The sequence below is a fragment of the Aotus nancymaae genome, unplaced genomic scaffold (genome assembly GCF_030222135.1).
Source record: "Aotus nancymaae isolate 86718 unplaced genomic scaffold, 86718_ANA_hifiasm-v0.15.2.pri h1tg000018l, whole genome shotgun sequence".
NCBI lineage: Eukaryota > Metazoa > Chordata > Mammalia > Primates > Aotidae > Aotus > Aotus nancymaae.
Window position 1 is genome coordinate 20,161,743 of NW_026988430.1, and position 16,654 is coordinate 20,178,396.

The 16,654-nt window shown below is 39.5% G+C and overlaps 1 protein-coding gene across 2 annotated transcripts in view; it reads left to right on the forward strand.

Moving 5' to 3' along the window:
• RAD51C (RAD51 paralog C) overlaps nt 1-16,201 on the forward strand; it is a 50,840-nt gene extending 34,639 nt beyond the window's left edge. For both annotated transcript variants that reach the window (XM_012445577.2, XM_012445579.2), the window contains exons 6-9: nt 3,934-4,000; nt 4,959-5,019; nt 14,358-14,418; nt 15,990-16,201. In XM_012445577.2, the coding sequence (XP_012301000.1) occupies nt 3,934-4,000; nt 4,959-5,019; nt 14,358-14,418; nt 15,990-16,094 (294 nt within the window). In that variant the 3' untranslated portion in view covers nt 16,095-16,201. The remainder of the gene's footprint in view (nt 1-3,933; nt 4,001-4,958; nt 5,020-14,357; nt 14,419-15,989) is intronic.
• Nucleotides 16,202-16,654: the final 453 nt, after the last annotated feature.

The following is a 16,654-nucleotide window of genomic DNA, read 5'->3' on the forward strand; positions in this document are numbered from 1 at the left end:
CCTGTAATCCCAGCACTTTGGGAGGCCGAGGAGGGTGGATCACCTGAGGTCAAGAGTTTGAGACAAGCCTGGCCAATATGGCCACATTTTCATACTAAAAATATGAAAAAATCAGCTGGGTGTGGTGGTTTGCACTTGCAGTCCCAGCTGCTTGGGAGACTGAGGCAGGAGAATTGCTTGAACCCAGGAGGTGGAGGTTGCACTCCAGCTTGGGCTACAGAGCAAGACTCCATCTCAAAAAAAAAAAAGTTTCTTTGATTATTAGCATGATTTTTTAAACTGCTTTAATGACATATAATCCATATACCTTAAAATTTATCCTTTTAAAGTGTACAATTCAGTGATTTTTAGTGTATTCACAGAGTTTTGCAGCCATCAACACTGTCTAATTTTAGAATATTTCCATCACCCGAAAAAAGAAACCCCCACCTCACAATGACCTTCAGAATATTTAAAATGTCTGCTCCTTCACTGTTACTTTTCAAATCTCATGCGAATTTTTCTTGTGGTCAACTATAACCTTGTACCCTATGGAGAAAGTAATTCTGGGTTCTGGGAAACAGAGTTCCAGGTTTTTTTCAAAAAAAACCCTCTTTTCTGCTGGGCACAGTGGCTCATGCCTGTAATCCTTGCACTTTGGGCGGCCAAGGTGGGTGGATCAGGAATTTGCAACCAGCCTGGCCAACATAGTTAAACCCTGTTTCTACTAAAAATACAAAAAAAATTAGATGGACGTGGTGGCGGGCACCTGTAATCCTAGCTACTTGGGAGGCTGAGGCAGGAGAATCACTTGAACTGGGAGGTGGAGGTTGCAGTGAGCCGAGGTCATGCCACTGTACTCCAGCTTGGGCAGCAGAGTGAGACTCCATCAAAAAAAAAAAAAAAAACACTTACTCTTTAGAAGCTTGGCATAATCACATAATAATTTTCATTTGTATCATGAAGGCCAATCGTTTTGCAAAAATAATATAATTACTATATAAATATTTGCTAATAATGGAAATTCTAATTTTGATATGTCGAATACCTGGTAAATCAGCAGTTCGATTTATATTTTCCTGAAGATATGTAATGGGTAAACTAAATACTCTCTAAACCAGCACTGTCCAGTAGAACTGATGGAAAGATGAAAATGTACAGTCTAGTACAGTAGCTGCATGGCTGTTCACTTGAAATACAGCGAATGCTACTGAGCTACTGAATTTATAGTTTTAATTTAACTTTTAAAAGCTACACATGGGCCAGGCACTGTGACTCATGCCTATAATCCCAGCACTTTGGGAGGCCGAGGTGGGAGCATCACTTGAGGCCAGGAGTTCGAGGTTGGTCTAGACAACACTGCGAAACCCTGTCTCTACAAATAATTTAAAAATTAGCTAGGCATGCTGGTGCATACCTATAGTTCCAGCTACTAGGGAGGCTGAGGCAGGATGATTGCTTGAGCCCAGGACTTCAAGGCAGTGAGCTATGATTGTGCCCCTGCACCCCAGCCTGGGTGACAGAATGAGACCCCATCTCTAAGAAATATTCTTAAAAAAAGCTACCAATTTAAGTTCCTGCTTAGCTTATTCTAAGGAGCCTGATGTGAGGTAACAAAGGGAGAATGCCCTATGGCATGTAAGGGGAGAGGAACTAGAAGAAAATTATGTCATCACCTTGGTACCTAATTGAGATCTAGGTGGATCATAGATTTTTCCTTTGTGGCTAAATAGAAATTTTGGCTGGGCGCGGTGGCTCACGCCTGTAATCCCAGCACTTTGGGAGGCCGAGGCAGGCAGATCACGAGCTCAAGAGATGGAGACCATCCTGGCCAACACCGTGAAACTCCGTCTCTACTAAAAATACAAAAAAACTAGTCGGGCATGGTGGCACGTGCCTGTAGTCCCAGCTACTCAGGAGGCTGAGGTGGAAGAATTGCTTGAACCCAGGAGACGGAGGTTGCAGTGAGCCAAGATTGCACCATTTTACTCCACCCTGGGTGACAAGAGCAAGATTTCATCTCAAAAAAAAAAAAAAGAAAGAAAGAAATTTTAGGGTGTTACCAGTGCAATGGTAACAGCCAAACAACCTTTTTTTCTCAGGTTTTTTTTTTTTTTTGAGATGAAATCTCGCTCTTGTCACCCAGGGTGGAGTAAAATGGTGCAATCTTGGCTCACTGCAACCTCCGCCTCCTGGATTTAAGCGATTCTCCTGCCTCAGCCTCCAGAGTAGCTGGGGTTACAGGTGCCTGCCCCAATGCCTGGCTAATTTTTTGTATTTTTAGGACGGGGTTTCGCCATGTTGGCCAGGCTGTTCTTGAACTCCTGACCTTAGGTGATGTGCCTGCCTCATCCCTGCAAAGCATTGGGATTACAGGTGTGAGCCACCGGGCCCAGCCTGTTTCTCAGTTTTCTTATGTAAAAAATTCATTTTCAGAGTAGACAACTTTTTCTTACTATTTTTCATGGAATTTTGTTATCAGTTTTAGCTTGCAATATTAACTCTTTTTTCTGGAGGGAAGATCTGTATTAGAAGAATATATAAAGTAACCATTTCTGGAGATTTTGGGGTGGAAAAATAACAGATCTGACTTCTATGTTAAGTCAGCCTTAAACACTTTTGTTTTCCCTGTTTTATTTAAAATTACTATCTTTCAAAACCTGGAACCTTTTTTGTAGGTCAGTATTTATTCCAAGAGAATTAACAATATGAAACTTTGAGGGCCATCTGTGAGTTCCAAAGCAACACCTGTGGCTGTTACTAGCCGCCTAGCATAATCATAATTTGGAGTCATTTGACCTGACTACTAGGATTTTTTTTTCCTAGTTCCTCTACTTATATTGTACTTTCTTTATGATTTTAAGTCTCTTCTCATAATTTGTTGCCTCAGTTTCTTTTTTTCCTATAAGATTATAAACTAATACTGTATTTGCCTCCTTCCTAAAAATGTAAACATTGAGGTATTTATTAAGGATTTCATATTCCTTTGAATAAAAATATTCTGGGGAGGCAATAAGTGATAAAGAACATGGACTCAGGCCAGTTGCAGTGACTCATGCCTGTAATCCCAGCACTTTGGGAGGCTGAGGCAGGTGGATCACTTGAGGTCAGGAGTTCAAGACCAGCCTAGCCAACATGGTGAACCCCCGTCTTTACTAAAAATACAAAAATTAGCCATCCGTGGTGGCAGGCACCTGTAATCCTAGCTACTTGGGAGGCTGAGGCAGGGAGGTGGAGGTTGAAGTGAGCCGAGATTACGCCACTGCACTCCAGCCTAGGCAACAGAGCAAGACTCAATCTTTCTTTTTTCTTTCTTGAGACGAGGTCTTGCTTGGTCACCAGGCTGGAGTTCAGTGACATAATCATGGCTCACTCCTGCCTCAACCTCCTGGGCTCAAGCAATTCTCCCACCTCAGCCTCCTGAGTAGGTGGGACTACAGCTGTGCACCACCATGCCCAGCCAATTTTTTAAAAAGTTTTTTGTAGGTCATGCACTTTGGTTCATGCCTATAATTCCAGTACTTTGGGAGGCTGAGGCAGGAGGATCGCTTGAGCCCAGGACTTCAAAATCATCCTGGGCAACATAGCAAGACCTTGTCCCTTAAAAAAAAAGTTTTGTGAGCTAGATGTGGCAAACTCCTCTAGTCCCAGCTATTCTGGAGGCTGAGGTGGGAGGATTATGTGATTTTCGGACTTCAAGGCCAACCTGGGCAACCAGCAAGACCCCATCTCTAAAGTATGAAAATAAAATATTTTATGATCAGTAGAATTGTGTTTTCAGATAACTACATATTTTATGGGTAGATTTTTAAAGTTTTTTTAATCAGAAGAATTTTTATTACATAAATGGCCATCTTTAGTAGGTAGATTATTTTCAGATTACTAAAATCACAAGACTTTACTTGATAATTTTTAAAGAGACTCACCTAATTTTCTTACATTTTGTTTTTATAGGTAATTTTAACCAATCAGATGACAACAAAGATTGATAAAAATCAGGCCTTGCTCATTCCTGCATTAGGTGGGTAATCAATGAGATAAACATTTTAGTTAATCACAGTTTTTCCTATCTCTTTCATTTGATTCTCATTGAGTACTATAAGCTCCATGAAAGCAGACTGTGTTTGTCTTGTTCACTGGTTAATCTTAGCACTAAGTACAGTACCCTTAGATACTGACTATTTCTTTTAGTTACTTAACATTTATTGAGTGACCAGACACAGTGTCTCACACCTGTAATCCTAGCACCTTGGGAGGCTGAGGTGGATCACTTGAGGCCAGGAGTTCAAGACTAGCTTGCTAATATGGTGAAACTCCATCTCAACTAAAAATACAAAAAATTAGCCAGACATGGTGGCACACACTTGTAATCCCACCAACTTGGGAGGCTGAGGCATGAGAATTGCTTGAACGTGGAAGATGCAGGCTGTGAGAAGCTAGAATCGTGCCACTGCACTCCAGCCTGGGTGACAGAGCGAGACTGTCTCAAAAAGTTGAGTATCTACTGTCTAGCAACTACTGTGTCAAAGATTCTCGCCCCCAGATAATTCACAGTGTTAGGCAGAAGGAGGGGTGAATCCACTTAAATCACACTACAGTGAATATCGTGGTTTTGTTAGAATGCAATGCTTCAAGATGTATATCCACTAAAATCTTAAAGAATATTCTACCAGAGTTTTTACTTTTCTTCTGGAGGTCAGAAATATGTTAGGTTTGATGATACGGAAAATTGGCAAATATATGGACTATTTGTTTTCTCAAAGCAAATAGAGGATAATGATTTGCAGTATTCCCCTAGATAGGTAAAAATCTTGTAATCTCAGGATGTTACTCATTTCCCAGGTTTTTTTTTTTAAAGCAAGTATACTTTTGTTATGTTAAATTAAGTAAAGTAAGATTATATTTGATCAGAGGCATTCTGAGAAATTTATAACCAAGTCAGTAAGGCAATATACAGTTATTATGTTCTTTACTCTCAGGGGAAAGTTGGGGACATGCTGCTACAATACGGCTAATCTTTCATTGGGACCGAAAGCAAAGGTCAGTATAGAAACAAGTTAATAATTCTGAATATTGGGTTAATTACACTGAATGAACACTTACAAGTTTCTTAGAGCTAGTCCTGTGGGTTAGATATACAATGATCTATATTGTTGCCTTGTCTGATATCACCTAGAGGAAACATAGAAATGTGTTCGTTGTTATTACTGCACATTTAGCTACATAGGAAATTCTCTGGAATATTTAAATGATGGGGTGCATGCACCTGAAATGAGTAGGTGGCCAAGGAATGCCATTTTCTGAAGCTCTTTGAAATCATTTATTAGCCATGTAGAAGGAGGTTAGTACTCTATGTTCCTGGAAGAGATTGAAAAGAAAGAATAAAATCAGGACAAAAGGAAAATTGTCGAAGTTAGCTTTATAATTAGTTTATTTGGAAGATAGGATTGTTTTTCTTAGTTGCTTAGTGTATTTCTTGTATGAAATTGTGTCTGTTTTTTTTTTTATTTTGTATTTTGCTGTCCAGCTTTTATTATCCAGTTTCACAAGTATTGTTCTTTAAAAGTATGGCAGCATGAAATCTTTGTATTTGTTTTTAAAGCAGCTGAGCAAGTGAACAAAGCAGCTTTTATTTTCTTGAAAATAGGCCATTGAAAGCTGTGAAGTCTTTCCTACACTTATAGAAAATGTCAGATTTATGCTAGCCTCTCTGCTTTGTGACTAATTGGTATAACCTAGAGATCTTGGTTTGGAAATGCTCTAATAAAGGGAGAAATTAAGATAGCATGCAAGCAAAGATGGACTAAAGGGTCACTTAAATACATATTGGGCCTAGCCAGTGAAATTGTCTGTTTTTTAATCTGCATTTCTTTGTTGTTCTACAAACAAAAAAATCCTGCCTGACCAAGTTAGGTTTTACTGACCTGAAGCTCGTATCATAACTGATTACACTTCTATATATATCTTTTGCAACTGATCGTGCAGTTTGTGTCTACTTTAAAAATGGTATTTCCAAAGAGATCAGGTAACGTTTTTTTCCCCCCGGTAACGTTTTTTCCCCCCTAACAATATGTAGTACTTTACTATTGACTACCTCCCCCAAATTTAAACAGACTTTTTACTGTAAACCAATATGACTGGTTTAATTTTTTTTTTCTATGATCACAAGTTAAGATAGTTCCCCTAAGTTTGTAAGTAAGTCACTGTCTACTAGATTGACAAAGAGTTCTTTTCTCAGCACCAAACCTTATTGTAAAGATTTGGCAACAGTTCTCCAGCTAAGAGTCTTTTGAACGTATTCTTATACTTTCCCAGTTTTAAATTATTCTGTAAAGCACATTCCATCATTTATTTTTTCTTAGGAATTCTGCCTGAGCTAATATACAGTAAGTAGTCTTCTTCAGACTATAATTCACTAATCACTTGAACTAGGGAGGTGGAGATTGCAGTGAGCTGAGATCATGCCACTGCCCTCCAGCCTGGCAACAGAGTGAGACTCTGTCTCAAAAACAAAACAAAACAAAACAAAAAAACAAGAAAATGATGCACAACACCAATATTGAATATAGATAGATTTGGGAGAAATCTGCTGTTCTATAATATTTTTTCTACATTGCATATTTTATTTTTTTAATTTTTATTTATTTATCTTACTGTCATTTTAGTCAGTGCTTGCTTGTGCTAGGTATTTTACTAGGCACTTTATTTTATTTTTTCTTTTTTTGAGACAGAGTCTTGCTCTGTCACATAGACTGGAGTGCAATGGCACGATCTTGGCTCACTGCAATCTCCGCCTCCCAGGTTCAAGCAATTCTCCTGCCTCAGCCTCCTAAGTACCTGGGACTACAGGCGCGTGCCACCATGCCCAGCTAATTTTTGTATTTTTAGTAGAGTCAGGGTTTCACCATATTGGCCAGGATGATCTCAATCTCTTGAGCTTGTGATCCATCTGCCTCAGCCTCCCAAAATGCTGGGATTACAGGCGTGAGCCACAGTGCCTGGCTTACTAGGCCCTTTAAATACAACATTTCAGATAATCTTTTCAATAATTATTTACAGAACCTATACCTATTATTATTATTTTTTTCATCTTAACCTATACACTGACCTATTATTATTAAAAGTCAGAAAACCAAGGCCCGGAAAGGTTAACTGAATAAATAAGTAGTAAATAATAGCTACTATTTATTGACTATTTATTAACTGGCCTTTATTGTGCAAAGTACTGTGTGGGGGGGGGATGTGTGTGTGTGTGTAATTTTTATTTTCCACATAATTCTATGAAATAGTATTATCAGATGAGATCAGGTACGTTCATAGTGGTATGCCTGTAGACTGAAATAGTATTATCTACATTTTATTGCTGACTTCGTAAACCATTTTTTTTTTGAGAGGGAGTTTCAAAAAAACTTTTTGAAACTCTCTTTGTCCAGGCTGGGGTGCAATGGCGAGATCTTGGCTCACTGCAACCTCCACCTCCCAGGGTCAAGTGATTCTCCTGTCTCAGTCTCCTGAGTAGCTGGGATTACAGATGCCTGCCACCATGCCCGGCTGATTTTATACTTTTGGTAGAGACAGGGTTTCACTATGTTGACCAGGCTGCTCTCAAACCCCTGACCTCAGGTGATCTGCCCACCTCAGCCTCCCAAAGTGCTGGGATTACAGGCGTGAGCCACTGCACCCAGCCATAGCTGACTTTATAATAAGAGTGTGTTCCTTTTCTCCTATAATAACTGTTTCTAGAAGGTAATTGTAGTATTGTATTGATTGCCAGCCAATCTGAATATGTAGCTTATTGCCTTTTTTAGGTAAAATCTTTTTTCTTCAAATCTTTCTTTTTTTTTTCAGGCTGTGGATATATGATAAATAATATACATACTTTATGTAATCAAAATAAACAGACCTCATTTAATAGAGTAGTTTTACTCTTTATAATTTGAAGCCTGACATCTTTAAGTTGTTAAAGTTGCATGAGCTTGAGCCCCAGAAGTTGGAGAACAGCCTGGGTAAGATGGCGAGACACCATCTCTACAGAAAAACAAAAAATTAGCCAGGCATGGTGGTGCACACCTATAATCCTAACTACTTCGGAGGCTGAGGTAGGAAAATCACTTGAGCCCAGGAAGTCAAGGTCACAGTGAGTTATGATTGTGCTATTACGCTTCAGGCTGGGCCACAAAATGGGACCTCGTCTATAAGATATTTAAAAAAAAAAAAAAAAAAAAAAAAAAGTTACATGGGGCTGGGCTCAGTGGCTGATGCCTCTAATCCCAGCACTTTGGGAGGCCAAGGCACCTGAGGTCAGGAGTTCGAGAACAGCCTGGCCAACATGGCAAAACCCTGTCTCTACTAAAAATACAAAAATATTAGCAAGGCATGGTGGTGGGTTACTTTAATCTCAGCTCCTCAGGAGGCAGAGGTTGCAGTGAACTTGGGCAGCAGAGCGAGACTCCATCTCAAAAAAAAAAAAAAAAAAGTTGCATGAAATTTTGTATGCTTTATGCTTTTAAAATTTTAGTTTATTTTAAAAGGATGAAAATGGAAATTCATATCAGGGAAAAATAGTTATAAAAATGAACATTTTTCATTTGGATAGGATGACTAAAAATCTTTTTTTTTTTTTGACACAGGGTCTTGCTTTGTTGTCCAGGCTGGAGTGCAGTGGTGCAGTAGTATGATCTCAGGTTACTGCAGCCTCAACCTCCTGGGCTCAAGCAGTCCTCCCACCTCAGCCTCCCAATTAGCTGGGACCACAGGCATGTACCACGACACCCAGCTAATTTTTGTATTTTTTGTAGAAACAGGGTTTCGAGATGTTGCCCAGGCTGGTCTTGAACTCCTAAGCTCAGGCAGTCCAGCTACCTTGGCCTCCCAAAGTGATGGGATTGTAGGCATGAGCCACGGCACCCGTCCCGAAATAAAAATCTTAAATAGCCAAATTTATATTGGGAATTGAACTTAAGTGTACTATCTCATGTCCCAGACCCCATCCTTTACCAGTAACACCTGATTTTTACCCTTAGACTAATGATGGAATAATATTCCAACAGTTATTAAAATAAATACCTTTATCTGTGTCTTTATAATATGTGGGTTTTCCTCCAATTTGCATATTCATAATTATATGAGGCCATGATTATTCAGAATTACACTACTCTTTGCCAAGAAGATCTGGTGGTAGAGTAATAAATCAACACCCCCACACAGTGTTTCATATGTGTGCTCAGTTTTAGAGCACAAATTGTGCTTCTGTCTTATTTCTTCCTGACCCAAACTATGTAGTTCAGCCATATGTTAAGCTACATCTCAGCTGGGGCCATGAGCCAAGTGATTCTTTGGTTTAGTTTTTCATTTAAAAAGATCTCTAGCTGGGCGCAGTGGCTCACACCTGTAATCCCAGCACTTTGGGAGGCCGAAACAGGCAGATCACCTGAGGTTGGGAGTTCGAGACCAGCCTGACCAACATGGAAAAACCCCATCTGTAATAAAAATACAAAATTAGCTGGGCCTGGTGGCAAGTGCCTGTAATCCCAGCTACTCGGGAGGCAGAGGCAGGAGAATTGCTTGAACCCAAGAGGCGGAGGTTTCGGGAGTGAGCCAAGATCGCGTCATTGCACTCCAGCCTGGGCAAGAAGAGTGAAACTCTGTCTCTGAAAAAAAAAAGATTTCTAAAGAGACATAATGTATAAAAATGGCATTTTTACCTAGAAATTTGAGGTTGATTTTCAGCCTGAATAATTAATGCCCCTTTGACTTTAGGATTCTTTTTGTTTGTTTTTTGAGATGGAGTCTCACTCTGTCACCCAGGCTGGATTGCAGTGGCACGATATCAGCTTCCTGCAACCTCCACCTCCCCCGTTCAAGCAATTCTCCTGCCTCAGCCTCCCAAGTAGCTGGATTACAGGCATGTGCCACCACACCTGGCTAATTTTTGTATTTTTAGTAGAGATGGAGTTTCACTATTTTGGCCAGGCTGGTCTCTAATGCCTGACCTCAAGTGATCCACCCACCTCAGCCTCTCAATGTGCTGGGATTACAGACATGAGCCACTGTGCCCAGCTGACTTAAGGATTCTTAATAAGCATGTAAATGCTTCTTAAAAGCTTATTACTTTTTAATAATTTCCTTGGGAGAGATGTACTAGGTACCTTTTTTGGACATACTGTTGATATGAGGTGATTTGGATACTGATTTTTTGACAGGCTAGCTGATTTTTGTCATTCAAAAAGTTATTTCCTAATAAAGTCAGGTTAAAATACACCTTGTCTCTCTTTTTTTGTGAATTTTTGCATTAAAGATAGATTATCAACCCTAAAAGTTTATAATCCCATTCAACACAGCTATTCTTTTTTTTTTAAGACTAAGGTTTGCCCTGTTGCCCAGGCTGGAATGCAGTGATGCAATCTTGGCTCACTGCAACCTCCGACTCCCCGGTTCAAGCGATTCTCCTGCCTTAGCCTTCCGAGTAGCTGGGATTATAGTTGCACGCCACCACACCTGGGTAATTTTTGTTTTTGTATCTTTAGTGGAGACAGGGTTTCACCATGTTGGCCAGGCTGGTCTCAAACTCCTGATCTCATGATCCGCCCACCTGGGCCTCCCAAAGTGCTGAGATTACAGGCATGAGCCACCACACCTGGCTCCACACAGCTATTTTTATATTACATATTACTTAGCAGTTATTTTGTTTATATGTAAGGTTGCAATTATGGAGTATAGGACATTTTGGATTCTGCTGTTTTTTGGTCTCTGTTTTTCTTTTGAATTGTGTCTAAGAAGAGGGGCAATTTCAAAATCAAGAGAGTAACAAATCATAGCCAAAATGTCCTTTTTGAATTGTCTTTGAAAGCAAATCATTATATTTTGTGTAAATAAATATAACTTGAGAATCTTATTTTCCTTTACTTTAGACCCTTATAACTTGAGAATCTTATTTTCCTTTACTTTAGAATCTGTATTTTGTGTATTATATTAGGGTTTTTTTTTCCATCCAAGGGGCAGGAGCATATTATATCCATTTTATTAAATTGTGGTTTTATATATATATATATATATATATATATATATATCATAAAATTTACCACTTTGGCCATGTGCAGCGGCTCATGCCTGTAATCCAAGCACTTTGGGAGGCTGAGGCGGGCGGATCACAAGGTCAGGAGATCAAGACCATCCTGGCCAACATGGTGAAACCCCATCTCTACTAAAACTACAAAAAAATTGGCTGGGTATGGTAACACACACCTGTAGTCCCAGCTACTCGGGAGGCTGAGGCAGGAGAATTGCTTGAACTCACAAGGCAGAGATTGCAGTGAACCAAGACTGTGCCACTGCACTACAGCCTGGGCAACAGTGCGAGATGCTGTGTCAAAAAAAAATTTACCGGCCGGGCGCGGTAGCTCAAGCCTATAATCCCAGCACTTTGGGAGGCCAAGGCGGGTGGATCACGAGGTCAAGAGATCGAGACCATCCTGGTCAACGTGGTGAAACCCCATCTTTGCTAAAAATACAAAAAATTAGCTGGGCATGGTGGCATGTGCCTGTAATCCCAGCTACTCAGGAGGCTGAGGCAGGAGAATTGCCTGAACCCAGGAGGCGGAGGTTGCGGTGAGCCGAGATCGCGCCATTGCACTCCAGCCTGGGTAACAAAAGCGAAACTCCATCTCAAAAAAAAAAAAAAAAAAATTTACCACTTTAACAGTTTTTACATGTAGTTCATTGGCATTAAGTACATTAATATTATGCAACTATCATCATCCATTTTCAGAACTTTTTTCATCTTCCCATACTGAAACTCTGTACCCATTAAATGCTAACTCTCATTCTTTTTTACCCCTAGCCCCTGACAATCACCATTCTACCTTCTTCTGTCTCTGAATTTGACTTGTCTACCTACCCCATATAATTGGAATCATACAATATTTGTTCTGGTGTGACTGACTTATTTCACTTAGTATAATGTCTTCAAGGCTCATTATGTTGTAGCATGTGTCAGAATTTTTTTCCTTTTTAAGTCTGAATAATATTCTATTGTATATACATACCACATTTTGTTAATTCATCTGTGGATGCATACTTGGGTTGCTTCTACATTCTGGCTATTGTGAATAAGTTACAGTGTATCAGTTTTAGAGTAAATCTTTTTTTGTTTATTTATTGAGACAGAGTTTTGCTCTTGTTGCACAGTAGAGTGCAATGGTGTGATCTCGGCTCACGGATCACAGTGGTGTGATCCCTGCCTCCCAGGTTGAAGTGATTCTCCTGCCTCAGCCTCCCAAGTAGCTGGGATTGCAGGCATATGCTACCACACCCAGCTAATTTTGTATTTTTAGTAGAGATGGGGTTTCTCCATGTTAGTCAGGCTGGTCTCGAACTCCTGACCTCAAGTGATTTGCCCACCTCAGCCTCCCAAAGTTCTGGGATTACAGGCTGAACCACCGTGCCCAGCCTAAAGTAATTCTTAAAAGCAGTTTTGTTGTTGTTGTTGTTGTTTGTTTGTTTGAGATGGAGTTTCACTCTTGTTGCTCAGGCTGGAGTACAGTGGCCTGATCTCAGCTCACTGCAACCTCAGCCTCCCAGGTTCAAGCAATTCTCCTGCCTCAGCCTCCTAAGTAAGTGAGATTACAAATATGGGCCACCACACCCAGCTAATTTTGTATTTTCAGTAGAAATGGGGTTTATCCAAGTTGGTCAGGTTGATCTCGATCTCCCAACCTCAGGTAATCCTCCTGCCTTTGCCTCCCAAAGTGCTGGGATTACAGACATGAGCCACCACACCTGGCCAAAAAGCAGTTTTAAAGGTTTTTGTTTATATTTGTTGCTGTTACAGTACTTGAATATAGTTAATAAGAGCTTAGAAATTTCTCAGCTACCTTCAGCTTTCAGTTTTATATTATTTTGTATAAGACATAATAAAATCCCAGATACTGTTCTATCATGACTTGTTTTTGGGACATAATCATTTTATGTTATTATTATTATTTTTGTAGAGATGGGGGTCTCACTGTGTTGCTCAGGATGGCTTCAAACTCCTGATTTCAAGCGATCCTTATGCCTTGGCCTCCAAAGAGCTAGGATTACAGACATGAGCCATATCATTTTAAAACAATGCCTTCCTATCTTATTTTTATTGGTATAATATGAGTAAGTGTTTCTCATTTGTAGTATAAGAAATTACCACAGTTCTTCAGCAATAATTAAAAATACATGATTTACTAGAGACGGTTTGGGAAATACAAGCAAGCAACGTTTACCTTGTGGTAACAACTATTAACTTTTTGATTGTAGTCTTCTATCAATTTTTTTAGATGTCTGTATACATACTTATAAATATAAGATTCTACAGTATAACTTATTTAGTATATTAATACTTTCCTATCTCATTGAATATTTTCTTCCACCTTTAGTTTTTTGTTGTTGTTGTTGTTTTGTTATTTTTTTGTTTTGTTTTTTTGAGACAGAATCTTGCTCTGTTGCCCGGGCTGGAGTGCAGTGGCACAATCTCGGCTCACTCCAACCTCTGCCTCCTGAGTTAAAGCGATTCTTCTGCCTCAGCCTGCCGAGTAGCTGGGACTAGAGGTGCCTGCCACCATGCCTGGCTAATTTTTCTTTTTTTTTTTGAGACAGAGTCTTGCTCTGTTGCCAGGCACCAGGCTAGAGTGCAGTGGCGCGATCTCGGCTCACTCCAACCTCTGCCTCCTGAGTTCAAGCAATTCTCCTGCCTCAGCCTCCCAAGTAGCTAGGGCTACAGGTGCGCACTACCACCCCCAGCTAATTTTTGTTTTTTTATTTTTATTTTTATTTTTTTGAGACGGAGTTTCGCTCTTGTTACCCAGGCTAGAGTGCAGTGGCGTGATCTCGGCTCACCGCAACCTCCGCCTCCTGGGTTCAAGCAATTCTGCCTCAGCCTCCCGAGTAGCTGGGACTACAGGCTCGCGCCACCATGTCCAGCTAATTTTTGTATTTTTAGTAGAAACAGGGTTTCACCATGTTGACCAGGATGGTCTCAAACCCCTTGACCTCATGATCCGCCCACCTTGGCTTCCCAAAGTGCTGGGATTATAGATGTGAGCCACCACGCCTGGCCTTCCACCTTTAGTTTTTAGCATAACTAATATCTCATATATAAGATAGTTTATTTAAATCAGTCATTGAACTTTTAGATTGCTTTAAAATTTCACTCATGTAAACAACTCTGTTAAATACATACAGGTATTTAAGGTTGTATTTTAATATTTCTCTCTATTTTTTGTCCTTACAGAAAAAAATAATAGATTTATTAATATAATAAACCTATACATTTAAATTATGAGTTTGGTCATTTGAACTTTTAATTAATTAAGTTTATGTGTTTGTATGTATTATTTTTCTTTGAGCAGGTTGGCAACATTGTACAAGTCACCCAGCCAGAAGGAATCCACAGTACTGTTTCAAATCACAGTCAGTATTATTTGATTAGAGTGGGATTTTTATATTGGTGGGCAGTAATTATCTGAAGAGAGAATTTACAACTTGCTTCTGTTAACTTCTGTAGGCAGCAAGCATATTTGAGGACAGCTTTTGATGCTTAGAACATTGTCCCCAAAATAGTAATATACAGAATATTGTAGTCACAAATGGACTGAAATTTATTCTTAAGAACAGAGGAAATACTTATTTTCGGGTAGTGTGTTCCATGCCATATGTAATGTCAGGATATTAAAAATCTTTAAAGGGAAAGTTGTTGAAGATTCCAGAAAAGAAAAATACTAATATTACTTATTTTGGTCTTGTAGTTATTATAGAGCTATTGTAGCCACCAAATATAGCCCACTTTAAGATGTTAATTTTTCGGTGAATTTACATCATAGAACACATATTTTTGGATAAAATATGCATATTTATCAATAATGTTGAGACCCAAGTATATTTTTGGCATCTCATTTTTCTTTTGAGACGGAGTCTTGCTGTGTTGCCCAGGCTGGAGTGCAGTGGCGCGATCTTGGCTTACTGCAAACTCTGGCCCACTGGTTCAAGCAATTCTCCTGCCTCAGCCTCCCTAGTAGCTGGGATTACAGGCATGTGCTAACACGCCTGGCTAATTTTTGTATTTTTAGTAGAGACAGGGTTTTGCCATGTTGGCCAGGCTGGTCTCAAACTCCTGACCTCAAGTGATTCACCCATCTCAGCCTCCCAAAGTGCTGGGATTACAGGCATGAGCCACTGCTTGTGGCTTTATCTCATTTTTATAAGGACAAAAACAGAAATAGAGATTCTGAAACTGAATTATCCACCTAGACTTTGCACTATCCAGGTACATTTGAAATATCCTAGCTGGAAAACTTTAGAGTATTTAATGATGAAAATAAATCTGTAAAGTATCGAAGACTTAGGTTATTTCCTTTCAGTTCATCTAACAAAGCTATTTTAAAGTTTGTTAGGATTGTCCTTTAGAGAACATTTTTATAATAAAATGTTATTTCTGTGTGTGTGTGTGTGTGTGTGTGTATGCATGCATATAAATAAGTATATATAAAATATTCTAATATAGCCCAGGCTTAGACAAATACCCATGAGGTTTATCCTCTTCATTCACAGTGGGTGATAAATATCTATCTCAAGAACTAAGTAGCTTTCTTTTCTTTTTTGAGACAAAGTGTTGCTCTGTCACCCAGGCTAGAGTGCAGTGGCATGATCTTGGCTCACTGCAACCTCTGCCTCCTGGGTTCAAGCAATTCTCCTATCTCAGCCTCCTGAGTAGCTGGGACTACAGGCATGCGCCAACATGCCCCGCTAATTTTTATATTTTTAGTAGAGGTGGGGTTTCACCACGTTGGCCAGGGTGGTCTCAAACTCCTGACCTCGTGATCTGCCTGCTTCAGCCTCCCAAAGTTCTGGAGCTACAGGCATGAGCCACCTCATCCGGCCCTAGAAAAAAGTAGCTTTCTTACCAATTACTTAAAAATATTTTGAAGATAGGTCTTTAAATGTTCTTAAAGCATATTTTTATATTTATATTTTTTATCTTGCAGCCTCAGGGATTTAGAGATACTGTTATTACTTCTGCATGTTCATTGCAGACAGAAGATTCCTTGAATACCCGGAAACGGTCACGAGACGCAGAGGAAGAATTATAACCCAGAAACAAATCTCCAAGTATATAAATTTACTGATGTTATGAAATCAATGTGTACAAGTAGACTTGTTACTTTAAGATATAAATAAACACTATGGCATGAATGAATCCAGATTATATGAAGTGAATGGGAAAAATAGCTAAAGAATATGATTTTCTGAAAGTTTTTGTAAAGCAGTATTCTGCAGTTATATTTTACCCTGTTTCCATTTTCAGTAACATTCAATAGAGATGATTATATTTCACAAATGTGGAAAGCTGATCTCATGTGGCCACTCTGAATTTACCATTTAGACTGTTTTTACTCCTTTCTTTGCCAGTTCCCTAGAAAATCTTAGGAAGAAAAGATTTTTTCATATTCTTATTGTGTTTTTTTTTTTTTTTTTTTTTTTCTTTTTTTTTGAGAGATGGAGCCTTGCTCTGTTGCCCAGGCTGGAGTGCAATGGCAAGATCTCAGTTCACTGCAACCTCCACCTTCCAGGTTCAAACAATTCTCCCGCCTCCATCTCCTGAGTAGCTGGGATTACAGACACCTGCCATCATGGCTGGCTACTTTTGTAT